This window comes from Pristiophorus japonicus, chromosome 13, assembly GCF_044704955.1.
Source record: "Pristiophorus japonicus isolate sPriJap1 chromosome 13, sPriJap1.hap1, whole genome shotgun sequence".
NCBI lineage: Eukaryota > Metazoa > Chordata > Chondrichthyes > Pristiophoridae > Pristiophorus > Pristiophorus japonicus.
The window spans coordinates 191,890,652-191,912,761 of NC_091989.1; the positions used below are offsets into that span (position 1 = coordinate 191,890,652).

Consider the following 22,110-nt stretch of genomic DNA (forward strand, 5'->3'; position numbering starts at 1 on the left):
GCCTCAGAAACGCCTATCTATTCCCCTTAAAATCGAATCCCCTATCACTATCGCTCTCCCACTCTTTTTCCTGCCCTCCTGTGCAACAGAGCCAGCCACGGTGCCATGAACTTGGCTGCTGCTGCCCTCCCCTGATGAGTCATCCCCCTCAACAGTACTCAAAGCGGTGTATCTGTTTTGCAGGGGGATGACCGCAGGTGACCCCTGCACTACCTTCCTTGCACTGCTCTTCCTACTGGTCTTCCATTCCCTAGCTGGCTGTGGACTCTTCAAATTATAGCCCCCATTCTTTTAAATGTCTTCAAATAGCCTTAAAACCAAACTATAAACTCTCAAAAACCTGAGTGTAAAATGCAGCCTTCCCACCAAATCCTTTTATGCACTGAACTTCTGCTCAGATTTTCAAGATGGCATCGTTAGCGCCAAGTGCATCGTGGGTCCGAGCAGGTAAGACTTGGTTTTTTTTCCGGCGTGTTTTTGGGGGGGTGGGGCGGTATCGGCGAATTTCCGCCCGCGGCAATATCGAAGCACCGCACGCCGATTGACATCATAAAAATGGTTTAAAAAAAAACAGGTGGGCAATCATTTTTACCGCTGGTGCAAAACCACTGCCGAATTGTCCGTCTGGGTGCTAAATTTTGGGTGCTGCGTTTACCGCCCTGATAAAAATCATTTTTTCCGCCTCGCCACAGCGGTAAAACGGCACAAACCTACTGAATTTCTAGCTATTCCAATACTCTCCTGGCCAGCCTCCCATCTTCCACCCTCCATAAGCATGGCCTTCTCCTGCTCTTAATTTTTAAGTCTCACTTGTTGAGCAATAATGTGAAGGGATATCGGTTTTCCCCCATGGCTGGTGTTAGTTTTACATGAAGCCACAAAGCACCAGAGAAAAAAAAAAGGGACAGTTACACCATTAACACAGATCACAACCACTGCTGTTGGGATCCGGGTCCGGATATGTGTATTTCATCCAGGCAGGAAGGAAAAAGTTCCAGGGTTATGAGGGAAGTATCGGACTGATTAAATAGCTCTTTCAAAGATCCAGCACTTGTGCGATTGGCCAAATGGCCTCCCCCTTCCATGCCGTTGTTACCTCTAGACTTGACTATTCCAACACTCTCCTGGTCGGTCCACATTCTACCCTCCATAAACTTCAGTTCATCCAAAACTCTGCTGCCCGTGCCCTAACTCATCGCCCTCTGTGCACGCTGACCAACCTTGGTTCCCGGTCCACCAATCCCTCAATTTTAAAATTCTCGTCCTCATGTTCAAATCCCTCGATGGCCTTGCCCCTCACTATCTCGGTAACCTCCTCCAGCCCCACAACCATAGAAATTTGGAGCACAGGAGGTGACTAGTCAGCCCAGTGTCGGCACCGGAGAACCCTCCGAGCACTGTATGTTCCTCCCTTGTTTCATTCGCCTCATCATTGGTTGAAGGCACGGCTGCCAGTTAGGTCCTAGGTCCTAGAATTCCCTCCCTAAACCTCCACTGCTCTCCTCCAAGACATTCCTACAACCTCTCTTTGACCAAGCTTTTGGTCACCTATCCTCATATCCCCTTTTTTCGTAGTTAATTTATGTCTGAGCACACTTTGTGAAGCACCTTGGGCTGTTAAAGGTACTATATAAATGCAAGTTGTTGTCACACCTACTTCCTGTAATAGTCACACCTACTTCCTATAAGTTACACTTACTTCCTGTAACACCTTTCCTGTCACATCATTGCATTCTCATCACTTTTACTCACCTTGGATTCATTCCCTCTTGCTTGGGTCTGCAAGGTCAATGCACTCACCAGTAGATACCCGGTCTGGCCTAAACGTGACTCCTGTCCCACACAATGTGGTTAACTATTAACTGCAATTGGAATTGGCCTTGCACTCAGTTGCATCAAACTGGTACGGCAGGGGTATTGGTGGCATAGTGGTCATGTTACTGGACTAGTAATCCAGAGTCCTGGACTAATGATCAGAGGACAGGAGTTCAAATCCCACCATGACAGTTAATTAAATAAACCCGGGGAAAAAAACTAGTATCAGTAATGGTGACCATGAAACTGCCAGATTGTTGTAAAAACCCTTTGGGTTCATTCATGTCCTTTAGGGAAGGAAATCTGCCGTCCTTACCCGGTCTGGCCTATATGTGACTCCAGACCCAGTGAGACACGCAGTTGTTCAATGGCAATTAGGAGATGGGCAATAAATGTTGGTTTGCCAGCAACGCTCACATCCCAAGAATAAATCTCAAGAGTTGTGCTGATCTGTGCAGGTCAACACCAAGCGACACAGTGCTGACCCAGTGACCAGCCTCAGCTGAAAACTTTCAACAGTTTCATTCTTGCAGCACTGTATCCTTCCTTGCTCAAGAAGCACTCCCTTTTAATATGAGGAAAAAACCCCAGTTTTCCCCCTCCCTGTACAGTATACAACCTTTTCCGAAATGATTTCAGGGACTTCTGCCTCCCTGACCCACAACTCATTCCTCGAGTTACATGGAGTCTAAAACACAGAAACAGGCCCCACCGCTCTGTGCCGGGGTTTATGCTCCACACCAGCCTCCTCCCACCCCATCACCATATCCTTCTATTCCTTTCTCCCGCATGTGTTTATCCAGCTTCCCCTTAAATACATCGACACTATTCACCTCAACCCCTCCCTGTGGCAGCGAGTTCCACATTTTCACCGCTCTCTGGGTAAAGAAGTTTCTCCTGAATTCCCGATTGGGTTTATTAGTGACTGTCTTATATTTATGACCCCTAGTTCTGGACTCTTTCTCAAATGGAAACATTTTGTCCACGAGTACCCTATCAAACCCTTTCTTTAAAGACCCATCAGGTCACCTCTCAGCCTTCTCTTTTCTGGAGAAAAGAGCCCCAGCCTGTCCAGTCCTTCCTGATAAATCTAACCTCCCAGTTCTGTTATCATCCTTGTGCATCTTAAGAGGGAGTGCAATGGAGGTTCACCAGACTGGTTTGTGGGACGGCAGGATTGTCCTATGCAGAGAGATTGAGTAGACCAGGCCTTTCCTTCCCACAGTTAAGAAGAACGAGAGGTGATCTCATGTAGCGTACAAAATTCTTAAAAGAGCTCGACAGGGTAGATATGCAGAGAGGATGTTTCCTCTGGCTGGGGAGTCTAGAACCAACAGTCACAGTCTCAGAATAAGGGGTCGGCCATTTAAGATTGAGATGAGGAGAAACAACTTCACTCAGAGGGTGGTGAATCTTTGGAAATCTCTGCCCCAGAGGGCTGTGGAGGCTCAGTCTTTTGAGTATATTCAAGACAGAGATAGATATATTTTTGGATACGAAGGAAATCAAGGGATATGGGCATAGTGCAGCGAGGTGTAGTGGAGGTAGAAAATCAGCTATGATCCTGCTCATATTTTTTATGTAATCTCTCGTGCACCCTCCTAAATGCCTCTGTATCGGTTTTATTTTATGTAGACCAGAACTGTGCACGGTACTTCCAAGTGTGATCTAACCAAGATTCTATACAAGTTTAACATAACTTCTCTACTTTTCAATTCTATCCCTCTAGAAATGAACACGTACTTGGTTTGTTTTTTGGTTTAAATGGCCTGATTAACCTGGGTTACTACTTTTAGCAATGTGTGTGTCTGTATCCCCAGATCCCTTTGCTCCTCTAACCCCATTTAGACTTATTATCCAAGCAGCATGTGGCTTCCTTACTCTTTCTACCAAAATACACCCCTTTACATTTACCAAAATTGAAATTAATTTACCAATTAAATGCCATTCTGCAAGTTCATGAATGCCTTCCTGTATTACTCACTTTCGGATGAGATGTTAAACCAAGGCCCCATCTACTCTCAAGTGGACGTAAAACATCCCAAGCTATGATTTCGAAGAGCAGAGGAGTTATCCCCGGTGTCCTAGAGCCAATATTTATCCCTCAATCAACATAACAAAAAAACAGGTTATCCGGTCATTATCACATTGCTGTTTGTGGGAGCTTGCTGTGCACAAATTGGCTGCTGCATTTCCCACATTACAACAGTGACTACACTCCAAAAAATTACTTCATTGACTGTAAAGTGCTTTGAGATGTCCGGTGGTCGTGAAAGACGCTAAATAAATGCAAGTCTTTCTTTCTTACTGTGTCTGGATAACAGTACAAGATCTGCCTTGTACTCGTGAGAAACTGTGCCCCCGAGACCCGTGCCTGTTTGAAATTATGTTCCAACATTACCTTTTCCACACCGCTTGCTATTTCATTCGTGCCATGAGGTTACTTCAGTTGTCTCCTTTCAAGCCTGAAAAGCTCAAATCTCTCCAGTCTTTCCTTCTATCTCAGCCAAAAATTACACAAATAATAATTAGCAAGTATCAACATTTGTTGTATTCATTTAGGAATGGTGTTTTTGTTCGAGTGGGAGTTGAGGGCACAAAAGCTGACTAGGTTAAAAATGATTAAGCCCAATTATTAGTTGAATTGCGTTTGTGTTAAATTTTATCTTGCCAAATCTCAAGCGCCTGACTGACTTCTTCTTGGGCGGTCCCTCGAAGCGAGGATGACTTGCTTCCACGCCAAAAAGGGATGAGTTCACAGGTGTTTCAATGAAGGACCTAATATTCCAGATCCCGAACTACATCCTGAAAGGTGGAAGATGCCTGTGCGTGGATTTTTTTAACGTGGGGTGACCGTTGCACACCAGCCACCACACGGGCTTGACAGAGCGAGGTCTTGGCCCAGTGGCAAGGGTTAACCAGGACGACTGGAGACCTGCTCTGCTCACGGGCCTAGTGCGCACACATATCGCAGTGTGGGCTGGGCCTGTGCTGCCCCTGGCCACCGCTCCTTTTAAGGCGCTGACCTGCCGCAGGTGATCCCTCGCAGGTCGGGGCCGCAATGCTGCTCCCAGACTGACCTCTACTCTAGCGAGAGACTCCATAGTGAGTGCCAACAGGCTATTCAGCAGCAACAGCGGGGGCCAGAGTGGAGTGTAGGGTAGTGGAGTGGGGTACGGGGCAGCGGAATGGGGTACAGAACGAATAGAGGCACAGTCATAAAATGGTGGATAGGACGAGTTAGGAACGGTAGCATAGTGGTTATGTTACTAGACTAGAAACCCTGAAGCCTGGACTAATGATCCGTAGACATAAGTTCAAATCCCACCATGGCAGCTGAATTTAAATTCAGTTAATTAAATAAATCTGGAATAAAAAGCTGGTGTCAATAATGATCCAGGAACGGTGCAGTGGCTCTAGGCCTTTTGGCTAAGAGCATTGGCGCAGAGTGATCCTTGATGTGTGCAAGGTGACCTCTGGCGTTTGTGATTTGACAAAGAATTGGAAAGATTGGCAACGAATAAAAAAAAAAATAATGAAACTACCAGATTGTCATAAAAACTCATCTGGTTCACTAATGCCCATTTAGGGAAGGAAATCTGCCGCCCTTAGCCGGTCTGGCCAATATGTGACTCCAGACCCACAGCAATGTCTTCACCCTCTTAAAAGGCCTAACTAGCCAGCGACGCCCACAGCCCGCAAACGACAATTTAAAAACACATGGGGAGGAGGGAGGGGGTAGAGAAGCTTAGCCAACTCACGCACTCTCACACTCAAAGCCTTTGGCTGCTAATGATGCCGTCAGCACTCATCATTTACCGAAAGAGAAACAAGTGAATTGGCGACAAAGTAGGACCTTCGGGAGCCAGGGTTTCTTGCAACATTTGCATTAGAGGGTCCCAAGAGGGAGAACTCCTCGTTAAGTGAAAGTAATAACCTTCACCCGCACAACACGCTCTGACTCCTTACTGGGATACTGTTCTATGGGAGTGGATCACCTTCTGAAACTGAACCCAAGTTCCCATTCTTCGTGCATGAGCAGAGACAGTGAATACCGGTTGGTTATTCCCCAAAGGAGAGTGTCATGGCAGACACTAGTCCCGTCCTCAACTACCTAACAAGCACTGAGTCAGCAGGCCCATGGAGCCCGTATCCCAGCTGGGGCCAGTGCCCATAGAACCCGTATCCAAGCTGGGGTCAGTGCCCATGGAACCCGTATCCCAGCTGGGGTCAGTGCCCGTATCCCAGCTGGGCTCAGTGCCCGTATCCCAGCTGGGGTCAGTGCCCATGGAACCGTATCCCAGCTGGGGTCAGTGCCCATGGAACCGTATCCCAGCTGGGGTCAGTGTCCATGGAACCCGTATCCCAGCTCGGGTCAGTGCCCATGGAACCCGTATCCCAGCTGGGGTCAGTGCCCATGGAACCGTATCCCAGCTGGGGTCAGTGCCCATGGAACCGTATCCCAGCTGGGGTCAGTGCCCATGGAACCGTATCCCAGCTGGGGTCAGTGCCCATGGAACCGTATCCCAGCTCGGGTCAGTGCCCATGGAACCGTATCCCAGCTGGGGTCAGTGCCCATGGAACCGTATCCCAGCTCGGGTCAGTGCCCATGGAACCCGTACCCCAGCTGGGGTCAGTGCCCGTATCTCAGCTCGGGTCAGTGCCCATGGAACCCGTACCCCAGCTGGGGTCAGTGCCCATGGAACCGTATCCCAGCTGGGGTCAGTGCCCAAAAAACCCATATCCCAGTTGGGGTCAGTGCCCATGGAACCGTATCCCAGCTCGGGTCAGTGTCCATAGAACCGTATCCCAGCTCGGGTCAGTGTCCATAGAACTCGTATCCCAGCTGGGGTCAGTGTCCATGGAACTGTATCCCAGCTGGAGTCAGTGTCCATGGAACTGTATCCCAGCTGGGGTCAGTGCCCATGGAACCGTATCCCAGCTGTGGTCAGTGCCCATGGAACCGTATCCCAGCTCGGGTCAGTGTCCATAGAACCCGTATCCCAGCTCGGGTCAGTGCCCATGGAACCGTATCCCAGCTGGGGTCAGTGCCCATGGAACCGTATCCCAGCTCGGGTCAGTGCCCATGGAACCGTATCCCAGCTGGGGTCAGTGCCCATGGAACCGTATCCCAGCTCGGGTCAGTGCCCATGGAACCGTATCCCAGCTGGGGTCAGTGCCCATGGAACCGTATCCCAGCTCGGGTCAGTGCCCATGGAACCGTATCCCAGCTGGGGTCAGTGCCCATGGAACCGTATCCCAGCTCGGGTCAGTGCCCATGGAACCGTATCCCAGCTGGGGTCAGTGCCCATGGAACCGTATCCCAGCTGGGGTCAGCCCCTGCAGTCAGCATCTTTAGAAGAAAGTCCCTCCGAGCTCCCACCACCAGACCAGTAAAACAAGGGCAGGCGACAGTGAGTCTGGGTTCACATTTATTGAAGCCGGTATGTGGAGACACACATTTTTGTCTTTGTCAGCACTAGAGAAAAAGCAAGATTCCACATGACTGTATCAGGTTAAAGCCATACACGTGAACTAAATCAGATCTCCGCTCAATGTTACAATTTCAGTCCAACACGCAGTACAAAAAAGTTTAACCTAATATGGCAAATGGAGAACCTTATTATTTATATATATATATATCTCCCCTATCTCTCCCCCTCAATTAAATATCCCCTTCATTCAAAGGCGGACATTAGCACTCATTTTCATTGAACAGTTGTTTCTAAAATGCCAATTTGTTGTTTTCTGCCCATAAAATATTTCAAGTGCAAACTTTAAATGAAGCAGCATAAATGTATCCTTGCAGTTCTGATCGGAATATGTCAAACAAGATCAAGCCAGATCATTCGGACCACAGCATCTTTTGGTTAGAATTGTAACTCTGATGAACGTAAAGAGGGAGAGAGAAATAAAAAGGAGGCACAGACTGAAGCAGGGAAGGAGGGAGGGAGGAAAGAGAAACTGGTCAAAACACACTGACTGAGAGACACAAATACGGGCAATGAGCAGGAAAGGAAGGAATTGCAGGGGGAGAAAAGTAGAAAGAAAGAGACAGAGGATGAAAGTAGAAGACATGGAGAAAACAGATAATCCAGACGGAAAAAGCTGGGTGAGTGGGGGAAAGAGACAAAAATGCCGACAGTAGAGAGAAATGAAAGGGGAAGGTGGGGGGGAGAGACACATGCACTATGGAAGAAACACAAAAGGGAGGGAGTGAATTAGGAAGAGACAAAGACAGAAAAATGTCCACTAAGCATTAATTGAATTTCTCAAGGTTAGTGTAACAATTATTCAGTATCCCACTATACAAGTTATACGGATTAACCTTTTGTTGTTATCCTCCAAGCAGTTGCGTGTTTGGTTCCAGCAGTTTACATCTATAAAAAAAAAACTTAAATAAAACAGTGGACCAACTGTGCAGTTTCTCCAAAGCAACGTCAACTTTGGTTACAGATTTCGGGCAAATTCTCCAGACAATCCCGGAAATATTTCCCTCTCTCCTTCCTCGGTGCAAGAACCCGGGAACAATCGACTTCCAATAGGAGTGGGCCATTCCCGGACAGACATATTACACATAAGAGCTTCAAAAAATAAAAATAAACATAAAAGTTATACAAACAGCCTTGCTATTGGAAAGTACACGGAAGAAGCTAATTATGCCCAGCTTTCAGTGGTAAATATATTACTGCTTTTTAATAATATATATGCAATGTTATAGGGAAAATGCCGATTATCCAGACCTCCCATTTCAGCACTGGTTAGTACAGTTCGTGCAAGAAAATGTCGAAATCCGCACAATCCCAATCCGTGGTTATCCCCTGGAGAACGCAATGCAATAAGGTATTTTACATCGAGTAGTGTTAACAATCAGAGAGAATGAATGTGCCATTTCATTAACTGCAGATAGACAATGGAATGCTTCCCTCGGATATATCTTTTCATGGGAGGAGTGGGCGGGAAGAAAAAAAAAAAAAAACTACTTTTTCATTTTCGTCCGTTCTTGTTTCAAGGGCGGCCTAACTCGCTACGGTTCAAGGAAGGCAGGAGCTATCAGAAAAATTAACAAAAAAAAGTCCCATTTGCTGGATAAAATAACTTTTAAATTAAGTTTAAAATAAAATAGAACTCCATGAAGCGACGGGCCGCTTGTGCTATAGTGCATGTTCGAGTTGAGCGCTCACTGTGACACCCGCATGGTGGTGTGACAGGCACTTGTATCCCGCAGGGTCCTTCCTCCCCTCCCTGTGTCCTCAACATCAAATCATTCAAGCTGCCCTCCAAATATCCTAAAAGTGTTTAAAATTCAAAGACACATTTTGGTCTTCGATTAATTCATGATTTTAAGAGTCGTTTTCTCCACCCACCCTCACGAGTCCTGATTCGTTCAAACAGTTCCTTAAAAAAAAGTTCCACTTTGCTCTGTGCTTCTATACTTCGGTTAATTAAATAACAGTCATGAACTCAGATTCCCTCCTCCTCCCTCCCTCCATCCCCCTCCTCCCCCCAATTCACCTCCTCCTTCCTCCTTCCTCCACCCTGCCCCCCGCCCCCCCTCCTCCTCCTCCTCCTCCCCACCCCCCCCAATTCACCTCCTCCTCCTTCCTCCACTCTGCCCCCCTACTTCCAGCCCTTACTCCTCCCCACCCGCTCCCTTGTCCCAAACCCCCCCCCCCCTCCTTCCATCGCGCCCTGCACTGTTACCGGTTCCACCTCCTGCACCAGCTTGGTCCTGCCATCCATCCAGTACCCGACTGCAGATTACTAACTGACCCCAACACAGTCTGGCTGCCACACTGGCACTGCTCACCGGCTCCTCAACAAGCAGTCAATGGATAAAAGGGAATAAAGAGTGCAACTATCACTATTAATCTCAGTCACCGATTTTGTACCACCCACCCGCCCTGGCAACCCCCAGAAACTGATTCCCCACCTCATACGTCAGTAACACACCTCTTTGCCAGTGTACTGAGCGAGTCTTTCTCCTCCCCACCCTTAACCTTTCCAATAAAACGCTTTGTTTTTTTGTGATGAAGGTGTTGTCAGACACAGGGATCTATTTACATTTCCGGAATGCACACGCTTATCCTGCGACAAGTGATTTTAAAATTTAGTTAATGCCTTCATGCCCCCCAAACAAAAACAGATAGCGGCTGCCGCACTAGACAACTGCTGGCCCTCTCGATCGATACAATTGTCTGATTTGGTCTTTTATTTTTAAATATTATATTATACACGTGTGTCTGCAGCTTTTAGGCTTCGTTTTCTGTGGGAGAAGAGTTTGTTGCGACGACGGAATCCGGCTTTCGAGACATCCTGTCCAGCTCTGCTTGAACGTCCGTTAAAACCGGCTTCTGTCCTGGAAATAACATGAGAGAGGCGCACAATTAAAAGAAAATACCAAGTGAGACAGCCAATCAAACACGGTGTGTAAATCCGGTCATCTACGTGCCTGAAAGATTTTTTCAGTTCTTTCTCCCAGTCTGTGGCATAGAATCACAGCACAGGAGGCGGCCATTCAGCCCATCATGCCCGTGCTGGCTCTTCGAAAGAACTACCCAATTAGTCCCACTGCCCCACAGCCCTGAACATTTACTTTTCTTTGCCTCTTCCAAAGCCCTCTCGATTCAGGAACGGTTCCTTTAGATTGGAAAATTGCGCGTGTCACCCTGCTATAAGAATGGCGACGAGGAGGAGGAAACCGGGGAATTATAGACCGGTTAGCCTAACATCTGTTGTGGGGAAATTGTTAGTCTATAATTAAGGATAGGGTGACTGAACACCTCAAAGATCTTCAGTTGATCAGAGAGAGCCAGCATGGATTTGTGAAAGGTTAGGTCAAGCCCGACAAACTTGATTACATTTTTTGAGCAGGTGACTAAAGTAGTGGACAGGAGAATGTCATGGATGTTACTTATATGGACTTCCAGAAGGCATTTAATAAAGTTCCACATAAGAGACTGTTATCTAAGGTAGAAGCCCATGGAACTGAGGGGAAATTATTGACCTGGTTAGGAAATTGGCTGAGTGGCAGGAGACAGAGAATAGGATAATGAGCAGGTACTCAAATTGGCAGGATGTGACAAGTGATGTCCCACAGGAATCTGTGTTGGGACCTCAACTATTTACAGTTATTATTAACGACTTAGATGATGGCATAGGAAGTCATATAATCCAAATTTGCCGATGACACAAAGATATGTGGCATTGTAAATGTACAGCGGAATATTGATAGATTACATTATTAGGCAAAGCTGTGGCAAATAGATCTCAAATGTAGGCAAATGTGAGGTCATCCACTTTGGACCTAAACAGATAGAACAGGGAGCTTTCTAAATGGCGAAAAGCTAAACCCAGTAGTGGCCCAAAGCAACTGGGGGTTCAGGTACATCGATCATTAAAATGTCATGAACAGGTACAGAAAATAGTCACAAAGGCTAATGGGATGCTGGTCTTTATATCTAGAGGACTAGAATACAAGGGGGTAGAAGTTATGCTGCAGCTGTACAAAGCCCTGGTTAGACCCCACCTGGAGCAGTTCTGGGCACCACTCCTTAGGGAGGATATATTGGCCTTGGAGGGTGCAGCGTGGGTTTAGCAGAATGTTACCCGCACTCCAAGGGTTAAGTTACGAGGAGAGATTACACAAACTGGGGTTGTATTCCCTAGAATTTAGAAGGTTAAGGGGTGATCTGATCAAAGTTTTCAGGATATTCAGGGGAACAGATAGGGTAGATAGAGAGACACTGTTCCTGCTGGTTGGAGAGTCTGGGACTAGGGGCAGAGTCTAAAAATTAAAGCTAGACCTTTCAGGAGTGAAATTAGGAAACACTTCTACACACACAGAGTGGGAGAGGTTTGGAACACTCTTCCGCAAATAGCAATTGTTGCTGGGTCAATTGTTAATTTTAAATCGGAGATTGATGAGAGCGAGAGAGCACGGGAGGAGACTGAGGCACATGGCAAGGGGTTGATCCTTCAATAAGCATCGGTTTGATTTAGTTAGCACTCAGCATTGGAATCACAAGCTCCACTTGGAACCCGAGCTCACGATCCTGACCGACACTCTGGTGCGGCATTATCGGAGCTCTGTGCGTCCGCGAGACTGTAGAAGGTCTGTCTGTAAAAGATCAAACAGTATTACTGAAAGAGCGGGAGTTCCTCGGACAGCTTGGCCAACATTCTCAACCAATGCCACCAAAATGGCCGCCACATTAACCTAAAACCAACAATAGTGGAGGTCAAGGTACAAGACTAAAAAGGTCAAAGGTTTAGAACAGAGGGCAGGAGAAGCTTTTCCAAAGGCTGCGGAATTCACTTCATAATAACATAAGAATTAGGAACAGGAGTAGGCCATCTAGCCCCCTTCAATAAGATCATGGCTGATCTGGCCGTGGACTCAGCTCCACTTACCCGCCCGCTCCCCATAACCCTTAATTCCTTTATTGGTTAAAAATCTATCTATCTGTGATTTGAGTACATTCAATGAGCTAGCCTCAACTGCTTCCTTGGGCTGAGAATTCCACAGATTCTGGGGGAAGAAATTCCTTCTCAACTCGGTTTTAAATTGGCTCCCCTGTATTTTGAGGCTGTGCCCCCTAGTTCTAGTCTCCCCGACCAGTGGAAACAACCTCTCCGTCTCTATCTTGTCTATCCCTTTCATTATTTTAAATGTTTCTATAAGATCACCCCTCATCCTTCTGAACTCCAACGAGTAAAGACCCAGTCTACTCAATCTATCATCATAAGGTAACCCCCTCATCTCCGGAATCGGCCTAGTGAATCGTCCCTGTACCCCCTCCAAAGCTAGTATATCCTTCCTTAAGTAAGGTGACCAAAACTGCACGCAGTACTCCAGGTGCGGCCTTACCAATACCCTATACAGTTGCAGGAGGACCTCCCTGCTTTTGTACTCCATCCCTCTCGCAATGAAGGCCAACATTCCATTTGCCTTCCTGATTACCTGCTGCACCTGAAAACTAACTTTTTGGGATTCATGCACAAGGACCCCCAGGTCCCTCTGCACCGCAGCATGTTGTAATTTCTCCCCATTCAAATAATATTCCCTTTTACTATTTTTTTTCCAAGGTGGATGACCTTACACTTTCCGACATTGTATTCCATCTGCCAAACCTTAGCCCATTCGCTTAACCTATCCAAATCTCTTTGCAGCCTCTCTGTGTCCTCTACACAACCCGCTTTCCCACTAATCTTTGTGTCATCTGCAAATTTTGTTACACTACACTCTGTCCCCTCTTCCAGGTCATCTATATATATTGTAAACAGAACAGTTGTGGTCCCAGCACCGATCCCTGTGGCACACCACTAACCACCGATTTCCAACCCGAAAAGGACCCATTTATCCCAACTCTCTGCTTTCTGTTAGCCAGCCAATTCTCTATCCATGCTAATACATTTCCTCTGACTCCGCGTACCTCTATCTTCTGCAGTAACCTTTTGTGTGGCACCTTATCGAATGACTTTTGGAAATCTAAATACACCACATCCATCGGTACACCTCTATCCACCATGCTCGTTATATCCTCAAAGAATTCCAGTAAATTAGTTAAACATGATTTCCCCTTCATGAATCCATGCTGCGTCTGCTTGATTGCACTATTCCTATCTAGATGTCCCGCTATTTCTTCCTTAATGATAGTTTCCAGCATTTTCCCCCACTACAGATGTTAAACTAACTGGCCTATAGTTACCTGCCTTTTGTCTGCCCCCTTTTTTTAAACAGAAGCGTTACATTAGCTGCTTTCCAATCCGCTGGTACCTCCCCAGAGTCCAGAGAATTTTGGCAGATTATAACGAATGCATCTGCTATAACTTCCGCCATCTCTTTTAATACCCTGGGATGCATTTCATCAGGACCAGGGGACTTGTCTACCTTGAGTCCCATTAGCCTGTCCAGCACTACTCCCCTAGTAATAGTCTCAAGGTCCTCCCTTCCCACATTCCCGTGACCAGCAATTCTTGGCATGGTTTTTGTGTCTTCCACTGTGAAGACCGAAGCAAAATAATTGTTTAAGGTCTCAGCCATTTTCACATTTCCCATTATTAAATCCCCCTTCTCATCTTCTAAGGGACCAACATTTACTTTAGTCACTCTTTTCAGTTTTATATATCTGTAAAAGCTTTTACTATCTGTTTTTATGTTTTGCGCAAGTTTACCTTCGTAATCTATCTTTCCTTTCTTTACTGCTTTTTTAGTCATTCTTTGCTGTCGTTTAAAATTTTCCCAATCTTCTACTAACCTTGGCCAACTTATACGCATTGGTCTTTGATTTAATACTCTCCTTTATTTCCTTGGTTATCCACGGCTGGTTATCCCTTCTCTTACCACCCTTCTTTTTCACTGGAATATATTTTTGTTGCGCACTATGAAAGAGCTCCTTAAAAGTCCTCCACTGTTCCTCAATTGTGCCACCGTTTAGTCTGTGTTTCCAGTCTACTTTAGCCAACTCTGCCCTCATCCCACTGTAGTCCCCTTTGTTTAAGCATAGTACACTCGTTTCTGACACAACTTCCTCACACTTAATCTGTATTACAAATTCAACCATACTGTGATCACTCATTCCGAGAGGATCTTTTACTAGGGGATCGTTTATTTTTCCTGTCTCATTACACAGGACCAGATCCAAGGATAGCTTGCTCCCTTGTAGGTTCTGTAACATACTGTTTTAAGAAACAATCCCGTATGCATTCTATGAATTCCTCCTCCAGGCTACCCCGTGCGATTTGAGTTGACCAATCGATATGTTGGTTAAAATCCCCCATGACTACTGCCGTTCCTTTTTCACATGCCTCCATTATTCCCTTGATTATTGCCCGCCCCACCGTGAAGTTATTATTTGGGGGCGTATAAACTACGCCCACCAGTGACTTTTCCCCAGACTATCTTTAATCTCCACCCACAATGATTCAACATTTTGTTCATTAGAGCCAATATCGTCTCTCACAACTGCCTTGATATCATTCTTTATTAACAGAGCTACCCCACCTCCTTTCCCTTCTTGTCTATCTTTCCGAATCGTCAGATACCCTTGTATGTTTAATTCCCAGTCTTGGCCACCCTGCAACCACGTTTCTGTAATGGCCACCAAATCATACCCATTTGTAATGATTTGTGCTGTCAACTCATTTATTTCATTTCGAATGCTGCGTGTGTTTTGGTAGAGTGTTTTAATCCTAGTTTTTAAACCATGATTTCTAGTTTTGACCCCTCCTGCAGCCTCTTTATATTCAGTGGCCCTTTTTGTTTTTTTGCCTTGGGTTTCTCTGCCCTCCACTTTCACTCATCTCCTTTCTGTCTTTTGCTTTTGCTTCCTTTTTGTTTCCTGGGTGAGAAGCTGACGCAGAAATGATGTCAACATTCAAGTATGATTGGAGAGTAGGGGGGGTTGAAGGGATATGGGAACATGGGCGGGTAAATGTGATTGGGACTATTTGCTTGCATTGAGGGTAAAGATCCACAGGGACTGGTTGGTCTGAATGGCCCGTTGCGACACTAACTTCTATTTCTAAGCAAGTCACTGTGCTTCGAAGTCATCGGTGTGAGCGAAGAACTTCTAAAACGTTAAATAAAAAGCAAAACTTTGCATTTAAACAAAAAGAACTGAGTAGCCTGTTCCCACTCAATAATGAAAGTCAGCACTCCGAAATCTTGAGTGAAATCAAAAATAGCATCAAGGATTCACAACCTACATGCTGAACGGTTCATTTAAGGATGAGGCAGCGAAGCAGGGTAGGGGAGTAAGTGGCTTAAAAGCCATGGAATACATTGAATGCACAGTGGAAGTTCAAGGGCAAAACTGGGCACCAACACACAATTCACCCCGCCCACAAAACTGGAAGAGGTCAGAGAGAGTATCCTATTCCCCAAGCTACTCTTGCCCACTACCCAGCAACCAGCTCCAAGAGTCCTTCACAAAGCCCATAAGAACAGACCGACTCTCCACAGCCAGTGGGTAGCACTCTCATCTGAATCAGGATCTTGAGCACAAAAATCTCGGCCGACACTCCAGTGCAGTGCTGAGGGAGCCCTGCACTGTCGGAGGTGCCGTCTTTTGGATGAGATATTAAACCGAGGTCCTCAGGTGGATGTAAAAGATCCTATAGCACTATTTCAAAGAAGAGCAGGAGAGTTATCCCCAGTGTCTTGGGGCCAATATTTATCCCTCAATCAACATCACAAACAGATTATCTGGTCATTATCACATTGCTGTGCGTGGGAGCTTGCTGTGCGCGAATTGGCTGCTGCGTTTCTCACATTACAACAGTGACTACACTCCAAAATGGACTTCATTGGCTGTAAAACGATTTGGGACGTCCAGCGGTCATGAAAGGGGCTATATAAATTCAAGTCTTTCTTTTCCCCTCAGTTACAGCTTGAGCATGGATCAGAGAAAATAAAACTTTATCATGGCAAGAAAAAAAATCAAGAATGAGAAAACTAACATTGGGACCCAACAAGTTTCATCGCTCCAGATTCTAACTCTCCCAGCCGAGCAGCCAGCTGTGTTTTAAATACCCTCACTGCCTGGCAGATTATTCTATTCTTTAACTCTTCCGGTATCTGTTCAAAATGAATGGGAATCCTCGCATTACACAGCATGCACATGGACATTAGTTACCAACATGGTCAACTCTGCCCAATGGGCAACAGGCAGCTCAACTTCACTAAGAAATGGGGCAAAGGAGAAAGAGAGGATAGTAAGTAGGGCAAAAGGAAGAGAAAAATCGAGGCGGGGGATGGTAAGAAGTGAGACAAAAGGTGGAAGTAGGAGAAAGGAGCAAGTGAAAAGTGAGGCAGACATGGAGTTGGAGAAAAGAGACGAGATATGGGACACGGGGGCGAGAAGGTTTCATGCCGAACTTCAAAAAAAATGGTTAGAATTGTCAAACAATATAATTTGTACACCCAAACACCAATAAGGAAGATTTACTCGTACATGAAACACAAAGTTAGCATGCAGGTACAGCAAGTGATCAGGAAGGCAAATGGAATGTTGGCCTTTATTGCAAGGGGGATAGAGTATAAAAGCAGAGAAGTCCTGCTACAACTGTACAGGGTATTGGTGAGGCCACACCTGGAGTACTGTGTACAGTTTTGGTCTCCGTATTTAAGGAGGGATATACTTGCATTGGAGGCTGTTCAGAGAAGGTTCACTAGGTAGATTCCATGAGGAAAGGTTGAACAGATTGGGCCTGTACTCATTAGAGTTTAGAAGAATGAGAGGTGATCTTATTGAAACATAAGATTCTGAGGGGGCTTGACAGGGTAGATGCAGAGAGGATGTTTACCCTCGTGGGGGAATCTAGAACTAGGGGCATAGTTTCAGAATAAGGGACCGCCCATTTAAAACTGAGATGAGGAGGAATTTCTTCTCTCGGAGGGTCGTAAATCTGTGGAATTCTCTCCCCAGAGAGCTGTAGAGGCTGGGTCATTGAATATATTCACTGGCACACAGAGACTCAATTGCAGTATGAACATGGAGCTGAAGAGGCAAACTGACTAATTTCTTGCAGGCAGCAAAGAAAAAGATTTGAATTTATATTGTGGCTTTCACAACCTTAGGATGTCCCAAAATGCTTCGCGGGCAACAAAATGCTTTTGAAATGTAGTCACTGCTGTAATGTTGGGAAACACAGCAGCTAAGCAAGATCCCATTAACAGCAATGTGATAGTGACTAAATAATCCGTTTTTCTTTAGTAATGTTGGTCGAAGGATAGATATGGACCAGGACACCGGGAAGAACTTCCCTGCTCTTCTTCAGAATAGTGCTGAGGGCAGATACAAGGTTTCAGTTTTCACATCTCATCCCAAAGACGGCACCTCCGACAGTGCAGCGCTCCCTCAGTACTGCCCCTCCGACAGTGCGGCGCTCCCTCAGTACTGCCCCTCCGACCAGTGCGGCGCTCCCTCAGTACTGACCCTCCAGCAGTGCAGCGCTCCCTCAGTACTGCCCCTCCGACAGTGCAGCGCTCCCTCAGTACTGCCCCTCCGACAGTGCAGCGTTGCCTCAGTACTGCCCCTCCGACAGTGCAGCGCTCCCTCAGTACTGCCCCTCCGACAGTGCAGCGTTGCCTCAGTACTGCCCCTCCGACAGTGCAGCGCTCCCTCAGTACTGACCCTCCGACGTGCAGCGTTGCCTCAGTACTGACCCTCCAGCAGTGCGGCGCTCCCTCAGTACTGACCCTCCGACAGTGCAGCGTTGCCCCAGTACTGCCCCTCCGACAGTGCAGCGCTCCCTCAGTACTGCCCCTCCGACAGTGCAGCGCTCCCTCAGTACTGCCCCTCCGACAGTGCAGCGTTGCCCCAGTACTGCCCCTCCGACAGTACAGCGCTCCCTCAGTACTGCCCCTCCGACAGTGCAGCGCTCCCTCAGTACTGACCCTCCGACGTGCAGCGTTGCCTCAGTATTGACCCTCCAGCAGTGCGGCGCTCCCTCAGTACTGCCCCTCCGACAGTGCAGCGCTCCCTCAGTACTGCCCCTCCGACAGTGCAGCGCTCCCTCAGTACTGCCCCTCCGACAGTGCAGCGTCCCTCAGTACTGCCCCTCCGACAGTGCAGCGCTCCCTCAGTACTGCCCCTCCGACAGCGCAGCGCTCCCTCAGTACTGCCCCTCTGAAAGTGCAGCGCTCTCCCAATATTGCGCTGGAATGTCGGCCTAGATTTCTGTCCTCGGAAGGGACTGCGTGCTGTAATGCTATACCATGCAGGAGAGGATAACAGGTCAGATTCCCAGTTTCTGCCGAGTGAGTCTAATATGACCTTACTGTACAATATAAATGCACACGAGGCCCATACTTGAGAGAAGATCACTGTGACCAGTTACCTTAATTACCAAGACCTCAAGAGACAGACAGTGGGTGGAGCTTCCCCTTTTATATCAGAAAGTCCAGGTTAGGAGTGTCTCCCACAAGTTCGCCCCCTGTGGTCAATGTTCTCAAGGTATACAACTTAGGTCAGCTTATACATGGGTTACAATAACAGTTGAATACATGACAGAGTCCATCTGTGCTTTGTCCAAGGCCGTGAAAGTTGCTAAATAAATGCAACACTTTCTTTTCTTTACTTAGACAGCTACCAGGGGAGTTTCTTAAATCTGATGTGAGAACGACTCGACAGGTAGGGGTTATAAAGCATCGGGATACTGCCTCACGACCACGCGAGGTTGGTTGCCGAGTGAATGTCTTGGTACTTTTCAAACAGCTTGAAGATCTAGTTTCTCTGCTTCAAAGAATTTCAGGCATTTCCAACCGACTCCAATGGGAATTGTCTGGCTGGTTGTAGCCGGATTAGATCTTGGGAACTCTCAGTACACAATTTTCTGATGATTGAATTATCTCCGATTTTTTCCATCAACAAAAAAAAAATACACAAATTTTGCAAACAACATATGCCCAAAGCCCTCTGGCATTGTTACAGCTGAACCGCGTGCCAACAAACTCGAGCTGCCTGGTTCGGCTGAAGCGGAGTTAGAACGCAAACCCAGTCAGGGTTAGTCAGTAACTAACGGTAAGTAACTAACAGACAGTAACTAACGGTAAGTACTAACAAACAGTAACTAACGGTAAGTAACTAAACAAACAGTAAGTAGCGAGTACGACAGCAGTAGCTTTGCACAGGATACAGGAGCAGGGTGATTCCTGTCTTTAGTGGGAAGAGGGATGCAGAAAGGCTTCAACCACTAAATCTTATTTCACTGGGGCAAAAAAACAATAGGGTGGGGAGGGGGAGGAGGACATTATCTAGGTCTGTACGTAGATTGATTCTTGAGATGAAGGGATTGTTTTATGAAGGTTGATCCTATACTCATTGGAGTTTTGAAGAATGAGAGATGATCTTATTGAAACGTATAAGATTCTGAGGGGGCTTGACAGGTTAGATGCAGAGAGGATGTTTCCCCTCGTGGGGGAATCTAGAACTAGGAGGCACAGTTTCAGAATAAGCGGTCTACCATTTAAAACTGGGATGAGGAGGAATTTCTTCTCAGAGGATCGTGAATCTATGGAATTCTCTATCCCAGAGAACTGTGGAGGCTGGGTCATTGAATATATTTAAAACAAAGATAGACAGATTTTTGATCGATAAGGGAGTCAAGAGTTATGGGAAGCGGGCAAGGAAGTGGAGTTGAGGCCAAGATCAGATCGTATTGAATGGCGGAGCAGGCTCGAGGGGCCAAATGGCCGACTCCCTGCTCCTATTTCTTATGTTCTTATGTTAATGAGTGGTACAGATGTCGTGGCCACATACAAGCCATTTAACCTTTGACAAAAAAAACTGGACTGAAGGGCACGAGTATTAAAAACTTTGAGCAAAGTTTGATACTAGATTCAGAACTTCTTTCCCCTCCTCCTGACTGTACAGTGGAGATTTTCAGCTATCTCTTCCCAAGCGCCCCTTGGAATCTGCAGGTGTAAATCAGCAAGTCTCAGTCTACAATATGTCTGTTAGATCCCTTCCCCACCTCTCTCCCAAGTGTTGACTACCTGATACAGGTACAGTTCCATAGGCAGTGGTCAATCTCCAGCGCCTTACCCCAGTGGTCGCTATCCATGTGTTTCGATAGTAAACGCTAGGTGGTTGCTGGTGGGAGGACATTAACAGGCTATTACTCGCATGCTCGGCCAATATCCATACCTGCACATTACCAGCTGGAATTGCAGTGCGTGTAATCTGGAGCAGTGACCCCCCCTCCCTTCAATAATCATCATCAGAGGCAGTCCACGCCAAAAAGGGATGAGTTCACAGGTGTTTCAATGAAGGACCTAATATTCCAGGTCCCGAACTACATCCTGAAGGGTGGAAGATGCCTGTGTGTGGATTTTTAAAAAAATTGTCAGCCGTGGCTCAGTGGGTAATACACGCGCCTCTGGGTCAGAAGGTTGTGGATTCAAGTCCCACTCCAGGGACTGGAGCACAAAAAAAAGAGGCTGACACTCCAGTGCAGTACTGAGGGAGAGCCGCACTGTCGGAGGGGCAGTACTGAGGGAGCGTCGCACTGTCGGAGGGGCAGTACTGAGGGAGCGCCGCACGGTCGGAGGGGCAGTGCTGAGGGGCAGTACTGAGGGAGTGCCGCACTGTCGGAGCGGCAGCACTGATGGAGCGCCGCACGGTCGGAGGGGCAGTACTGAGGAAGCGCCGCACGGTCGGAGGGGCAGTACTGAGGGAGCACTGCACTGTCGGAGGGGCAGTACTGAGGGAGCGCCGCACAGTCAGAGGGGCAGTACTGAGGGAGCGCTGCACGGTCAGAGGGGCAGTACTGAGGGAGCGCCGCACTGTCGGAGGGGCAGTACTGAGGAAGCGCCGCACTGTCGGAGGGGCAGTACTGAGGGGCAGTGCTGAGGGAGCGCCGCACTGTCGGAGGAGCAGTGCTGAGGGAGTGCTGCACTGTCGGAGGGGCAGTACTGAGGGGCAGTGCTGAGGGAGCGCAGCACTGTCGGAAGGGCAGTACTGAGGGAGCGCCGCACTGTCGGAGGGGCAGTACTGAGGGAGCGCCGCACTGTCGGAGGGGCAGTGCTGAGGGAGTGCTGCACTGTCGGAGGGGCAGTACTGAGGGGCAGTGCTGAGGGAGCGCCGCACTGTCGGAGGGGCAGTGCTGAGGGAGTGCTGCACTGTCGGAGGTGCCGTCTTTCAGATGAGACGTTAAACCGAGGCTCTGTCTGCCCTCTAAGGTGGATGTAAAAGATCCCACGGCACTATTTCGAAGAAGAGCAGGGAAGTTATCCCCGGTGTCCTGGGGCCAATATTTATCCCTCAATCAACAGAACATAAAAAACCTCAGATTATCTAGTTATCACAGTGCTGTGTGTGGGAGCTTGCTGTGCACAAATTGGCTGCCATGTTTCCCACATTACAACAGTGACTGCACTCCAAAAGTACGTCATTGACTGTAAACCGCTCAGATGTCCGGTGGTCGTGAAAGGCGCTATAGAAATCCAAGTCTCTCTTTTTTAATTCTGCATGCACTCAGGAGCAGCAGCAGCCCCGGCCCCCCCCCCGGCCCCCGCGCCCCCCCCCGGCCCCCCCGCGCCACCCCCCACACGGATGATTATCCTTTCTTATAAAGCAGGGACACTGCAGCTACCAGTCACTGCCCTGGAGGTGACCAGTGAACTCAACACGGACTCAGGATCTTCTTGGTCTCCAAGACTCAGAGCTCAGCCCTCAATTCATTGCTCCAAAGTGTTCCCACGTTTGGAAGAACTGACGGATGCTTTCTGTGAGGGATGTGCACCAGGCTGCCTTACTGAAACCTCGGTGGCAACAATGCTATCGAATG

The 22,110-nt window shown here is 47.5% G+C and overlaps 1 protein-coding gene across 1 annotated transcript in view; it reads right to left on the bottom strand.

The window, feature by feature from the left end:
* Window positions 1-7,234: 7,234 nt before the first annotated feature.
* The window catches only part of dync1li2 (dynein, cytoplasmic 1, light intermediate chain 2), a 111,430-nt gene continuing 96,554 nt past the window's right edge, over window positions 7,235-22,110 (bottom strand). The window contains exons 13-14 of the mRNA XM_070898298.1: window positions 10,051-10,174; window positions 7,235-8,195 (exon numbers count right to left, since the gene is read on the bottom strand). Coding sequence (XP_070754399.1) covers window positions 10,068-10,174 — 107 coding nt within the window. The 3' untranslated portion in view covers window positions 7,235-8,195; window positions 10,051-10,067. The remainder of the gene's footprint in view (window positions 8,196-10,050; window positions 10,175-22,110) is intronic.